The sequence below is a fragment of the Sinocyclocheilus anshuiensis genome, unplaced genomic scaffold (assembly GCF_001515605.1).
Source record: "Sinocyclocheilus anshuiensis isolate Anshui unplaced genomic scaffold, SAMN03320099.WGS_v1.1 scaffold630, whole genome shotgun sequence".
NCBI lineage: Eukaryota > Metazoa > Chordata > Actinopteri > Cypriniformes > Cyprinidae > Sinocyclocheilus > Sinocyclocheilus anshuiensis.
The window spans coordinates 425518-431922 of record NW_015542353.1 but is presented as its reverse complement, the minus strand read 5'-3'; the positions used below and the strand labels follow the sequence as shown (position 1 = coordinate 431922).

Genomic DNA, 6405 nt, shown 5'->3' with positions numbered 1-6405 from the left:
GTGTTTGAATGGAGATGCGCAGCGGCTGAGCTGTGACTTTGTTTCAAACTATTTTCGACGACGAAATAGAGCAAAATCAGACAATAGTGTTATAGTCAGACAATGTAAGTCACTTAATATTAACTTCTTGTCTATTGAACTGTTGTATTAAATCAGTATCACATTTACAAACTCCCTTAAAAATCATAAAAAGCTGTCACTCATTTTAGCTCATCACGATCTCACATTTATAATCAACGAAGCTCTCTACACTGCACAATGAATCTTTTATTTACACCGTCTACACTTTGCTTATGAAAGGATTCATGAGATATGTCTGTGATACATTACTCAACGCTGCAAAAACACGTAGAAACCTTTGAAGCTCCCCTCAGCGATCACAATCACAAATATGATGAAGATCTGGTCAGTCGCACTGGTGCTCCTAAATGTTTTCATAGTCGCACGCAGTAGTTTTCAGTCGCAAATGTGACTGAAATGGTTGCACTGTAGAGCCCTGATATTTTAAAATATATAAACATTAAATTAGTGACAGGTTAATTAATGGAGTCATAGTGAGGCATAAGTTAATTAAACTACTGAAAATTATGCAGTGTTTCATCTTACATTTGATCATTCTATTTCTGTAGTATTTTTTACTTGAATCTTACTGTTATATTGTCCTACCTGAAAGACATTTGTATGTTTTCCATTTGTAGCTTTGTTCTATTTGTACTTATCTGTTTTCTTGTTCTTATTTTATTACTGACTGCTTACTTACATTAAATTAGTATTAGCATTTGCTGTAGTATCAAAATCGTTAGCAAGAATTGTGAAATTTCACAGGTATTTAAAGTTACAACCTCACCATAACAACCTTATTTCCAGCTAAATTTGTTACAGCAAAAATCTAATTGGTTTGAATTTGCAAAAATTATTCCTGAATCGAATACATATGATTCACGGATCAAATCGACTTGCTGTCTACAGAAAGATTCACACTCCTAATCTCAAGATATATTCAGTATGCAGTAACTTTTACCCTAATGAATGACTGCGTGAACAATGTTAAAGCTAGCAAATCAGAATAGAGGGCATTTACAAGTAAAACCCTTAAAAGTACAGTAGCAAAAAAATGCTTGTTTCATTCGAAGCGTCAGTGAGAGTGGAAAGTGGTTTTGGTGCAAACCTTTACTAGCATTTAGTGAACTTTAAGGGGAAAAATAGAAATAAATTATGGCCCCTTTAAATGATTTTGACCAAATGAGTGTTAATTAAATTCTACGCTGAAAGTCACTAAATGATACCCTGCACAAATACAACACTGTTCATTTGTAACTGAAAAATCACCTTTGAGTACATGGCCAGAGTCAGAGATGGTTTTCTGCTGGCTCTTCCACAGCTGGTAGAGGTGCAGGAATGTTGCAACATAAAAATCATTCAGCACTGCCACGACCTGTTGCCTTCGGTTACACTCCCTATGTGACATCACAAAGCAACAAAATGTTTTATTGCCATGGAAACAACTGCAGAGGTTATGAAAGGCTACAGCAGATACCTCAGACAGAGGGCAAACACAGCCAAATCATTTCAAAGCTTGACAATATGTAATTAATACTGTACAAAATAAACACCAATTAATGTTCAAAAGCTGCAGCTTCCTACATTGTGAGAGGACTTACTTGGACAGCACTTCCTCCCTGAGAGCATGCAGGGCGATTCGCGTCATGTTGATTGACATCACACAGAATGGAAAATTCTGCAGGTGTTGAAAATGAAAATGAGCATTTTATTGTCTTTGAACGATTTTGATAAGGTTGTAGCAAATAGGGCTGGGTATCGTTCAAAAAATGTCGATATCGATACCGATACCTTGACTTCGATACCGGTTTCTGAATTATACTTTTTTCAAATTTTATGAAATTTTAACAAGATAACATTATCTAAAAAAAAAAACGTTGGGTTTAATTTTTCAGCTTGTTGTTTGTACAGACTAGGGGTTGACATAGCTCAGACAGAATCATGATTTCTATTTATTTTCCACTGATTTACTGATGAGCATTAGCAGCTTCCAGCTCTGTCTGCTTGTGTTCTCTCTTCCATGATCGCTGCTCTGACTCAGAGGTAATAACATATTTAATTTCAGTTACATTACATGGCCAAAACACATATTATACGGCAGGGCCGGATTTACCTCTTTTCGTGACTCTTCTAGTCGAACACACCGGCTAGTGCTGCAGGCTTATTGGCTCACTGACGCTGATGAGATTAACCCCTTAGGTATCGAAATTTGGTACCGAACGACGAGACGTTTTTCAATACTCGATTGTATCGAGGCAATTCGGTCGGTGCCTAAAAAGTATCGAACTCGATACCCAGCCCTAGTAGCAAGTGTATGTTTGATTGTGTTTTGCATCACCTGGACTGGATGCTGAGAGAGTTTGTAGATTTCTCTAGCAAGTGGAAGTATCTCTGGGTCCATGACGAAGTAGAGAGTGTGCATGAGGCTCAGAAAACCAGTTCCCCTTAGATCTGTAGCAGGGTCTGAACCTGGGAATATAAAGGACACGCAAAAACAAATGAAACAGGTGAACTGTATTTCATGACATCATGAAAATAATTAATTACCTTGATTTTTTCTTGTTTAGGCAATTTAAGCATAGGTGCTTTTTTGCTGTACCTTGAAAGCCCACGTTCTCCCAGTGTGGTCCATAGCGAGGGCAGTCAGCTCGGGTACAGGTCAATTTCCTGTAGATGGTCTGGAGTACACGCATGTGAACTGACTGGCCATTATCCAGAGAACCTACAGAATCACAAAGACATCATATGTAAGACATTTAGGCAGTTACCATCTAAAAAAAACTTAGAGTGGTCATAAAATTGAAAATCAAAATGTCCTTTATATTTACACATAGAAGAGGGTTACTCTACAATAAAAAAAATACTGCAAATACTACTTATCTGTACAGCACTGGGACCTATCATCTCTATTGCGGTTACACGCTCACGTTGCTGTGTTACGTGATCACGAAAACTTATCATTTGCACACATTTTTAAACATTGCCGTTTGAAGTGATTTTAAGCAGTTGAAACACAATCAGCAGCGAAAAACTACTAATTTCGCTATATGCGCATGGTCTGCGAGACTGTTTCTGAGTGCTGTCAGAGAGGTGCGCGCACATGAAGACACTGCTCACTGAGTGCGGGAGTACTGAACAGAGTTATTTTTGCCACTTTACAGGCCTTGAACGGTTAAACACACACTTGTGTGCGTCAAAATGCCCATCTTAGCAAGTATCCTCATAAACACAGTAATTTAGGTTTTAAAGCAAACAGCTGAGAAAGAAAACATGTGTTACAGTACATCGGCTCCGGGCAGCTCTTAAAGTGACAGCAGCCTAATAATCCTGCTATCTGTCATTCATGTTAATCAAATAACAAAAGACAGAAAATCTCTCACTGCTCTTGACTAAATAATGTTTGTACTTTAATAAGAAGAAATATATATTTAATTTACACAGTGAAGAATATGTAAATATACTTCACCATCCAGCTAGGTTAATAAAAAATAATTCCATCAAGTTCAGGTTAATCGTTGATAACCAGCTGACCTTCAAAGACCACATTGCAAGGACAGCACGATCATGCAGGAAGATCGGGCCCTTCCTAACAGAACATGTTTCAGAGCACAACTTCTTGTCCAGGCCCTTGTGATTTCTAGGCTGGACTACTGCAATGCTCTTTTGCCTGGACTTCCATCATGTGCAATCAAACCTCTACCAATGATTCAGAACGCAGCAGCATGACTGGTCTTCAACGAGCCCAAGAGCGCCCATGTCACACCTGTTTATCTTTCTGCATCGGCCACCATTTGTGGCTTGCATCAAGTTCAATACATTGATGCTTGCATACAGAACAGCCACAGACTCTGCACCGTTCTACCTCAACTTACTCTTATGTAGGGCTGTCACGGTGAGGGAATTTCCCTTGCCGAAACCAAATAGTGTTGAAACAGGAAGTGAAGTAAACAGAAGAGAATGACAAAATAACGGTCCACATAACAGAACATAAACCTGACAATAAGATCGTTAGGCTATCGTTAGCCTATATGTGTAACAGTTAGTCTAGTTGTAATCTGATCTTCTAATCTGACTGGACAAGAGACTTTCTATTGATATTTCCACCTGCACGCGTTCTAGATGGGCTGTCAGTCAGTGCAGTTACAGTGTTGCGCCACAAGGTGGTGGAAATGGACTGTCATTCAACTACACGTTCAAAAACGCTGATTCATTCATTCAAAGAGACGTAATGAAACGTCTTAACTTTGAGCGCCACTTTAGAAGGCTCAGCTGACCAGCTATGCGTCGATGCTAAGATTTCCTTGGACATGACAACCTATTTTCACAAATATATATGACTCGGTCTAGAGGACAGACGCAAGTAATCGCACGCGCTCAGTCGATCTCTCTCTCATTCACTGTCTGTTTAGGCCAGTGCAAATCTAATTTAAGTGCAAATCTACGGAGCCTCTGTACAAATCAGCATGGTACACATTATGCTATCATTACTAACTTGTTTAATATTCAGTCCACATGCATGAAGTGTAAAACGAGAAGGGTATAACCTTACGAAAAAATAAAACACGCAAAAATCGCGGTTGCTGCAGTTCTTGCATTCCTCTGCGGTTTGCTCGTCAATAGCGCGGTATTGCGATATTGCGGTTATCGCGACAGCCCTACTCTTATGAGTCTGCAGACCCTCCAGAAGCCCACAGTCGGTAAGTGAGCGATGCCTCGTGGTACCATCACAGAGAGGCACAAAATCATTTTTGTTCACTGTTCTTTGCTATTGCGAAGATCCTCCCAACCCTATCCGGAATGACAAATCCCTGACAACATTCAAGAGGCAGCTGAAAACTCATCTCTTCCATCAGCACTTAACGGTGTCCTGCTGAAAAATTACTTCCTCTATGCTTTGACTTTTCCTTAAATCTTAATTCTGTTCTAGCTTGAATTTTTCCGGATATTTTAACTGATTCATCAACACTGAAAAGCAAGTTATCCATTGGAGAGTTACTAAATAGATGAATGTAGTCATAGAAATAAAGCATGTAGCTACCTGACTTGTCAAGTCATATGTTCTACTCACACTGTGCAATGGCAAACACTAAGTCTCTCTCCTCTACAAGGTCCTTGTGTAGCCGAGGAGGACCGAACAGGAAATGGGTGATGGCGGCCAATCCAGTCCTGCGAATGGTGGGCTGAATGCTCTTCTAATAGAGGAGAAGAGCAAGTACAAAACAAAGAAAATAAGAAGAGAGTAAATAACAACTGTATTCTCCTGCTGTGTGAATGTAGTCATAGTGTATAGTTACTTAAACTTACAAGCAGGTCTCCAAGATCAGTGGTCTGAAAATGCTGCAGAGCCTCATTGAAGGAGATCAGTGGTGATGGAGTGAGATCCTCTGCAAGAACTACACAAGTGAAACACACTGTTTACTGACAAGAGTCCACACAATGCAATTTTGCTTCATAAACATTAATATGACAATGTCCATTTCATAGCATTTTTTGTGTACTGAAGGATCATGAAATGTAATTTCTGACTGGTTGTGTGGAACTGATCCTCTGCTAAGCCCCACTGTCACATTTGCATGTTGTCTACCTGCTTGCGCTTTACTGCTTCTGTCAAACACGGCGCAAGAAGCATTCACACTGAGTGAATTACCTTAAAGGGGTCATCGGATGCCCATTTTCCACAAGTTGATATGATTGTTTAGGGTCTTAATGAAAAGTCTATAAAATACTTTGGTTAAAATTTCTCAATCAAAATGTAAAAAACACCCTTTTTACCCTGTCAAAATCAGCTCTGTTTTCAGCAAGCTGTTTTTAATCCATGTCGCTTAATTTCTGTTTAATAAGTAGTCTATATATTTATTACTTACCAGGAGTCCTTGGATGAATCCATATGTTGTCAGCAGGATCTAGAGTTCCAGGAGTCTTTGCTCGAAGACCAAGAAAAGGTATGTCTTGCAAAGTTCAAAAACAGTTAAAGGGGTCATCGGATGTCCATTTTCCACAGTTTGGTATGATTCTTTAGGGTCTTAATGAAAAGTCTATAAAATACTTTGGTTAAAATTTCTCAATCAAAATGTAAAAAACACCCTTTTTACCCTGTCAAAATCAGCTCTGTTTTCAGCAAGCTGTTTTTAATCCATGTCGCTTTAAATGCTAATGAGCTCTGCTCACTCTGCTCACAGAGCTCTGCTCTGATCACGAATGATTCGCGCGAACATAGACGCATTTAGGTAGATAGAGGGACGCATTCCCTTCAAAAACAAAAGTAACGTTAATCCTCTGCGTCTTCAGATGTCGGGAGTAAATGACGACTGCTATATTCATTATTACATCCAACAACAAAACACC

The 6405-nt window shown here is 39.2% G+C and overlaps 1 protein-coding gene across 3 annotated transcripts in view; it reads right to left on the bottom strand.

Moving 5' to 3' along the window:
• Window positions 1-6405, bottom strand: part of LOC107691569 (ELMO domain-containing protein 3-like) — a 21140-nt gene that overhangs the window by 7871 nt on the left and 6864 nt on the right. For all 3 annotated transcript variants that reach the window (XM_016490223.1, XM_016490224.1, XM_016490225.1), the window contains 6 exons: window positions 5365-5453; window positions 5129-5252; window positions 2660-2782; window positions 2399-2529; window positions 1662-1738; window positions 1330-1457 (listed from right to left, as the gene is read on the bottom strand). In XM_016490223.1, the coding sequence (XP_016345709.1) occupies window positions 1330-1457; window positions 1662-1738; window positions 2399-2529; window positions 2660-2782; window positions 5129-5252; window positions 5365-5453 (672 nt within the window). The remainder of the gene's footprint in view (window positions 1-1329; window positions 1458-1661; window positions 1739-2398; window positions 2530-2659; window positions 2783-5128; window positions 5253-5364; window positions 5454-6405) is intronic.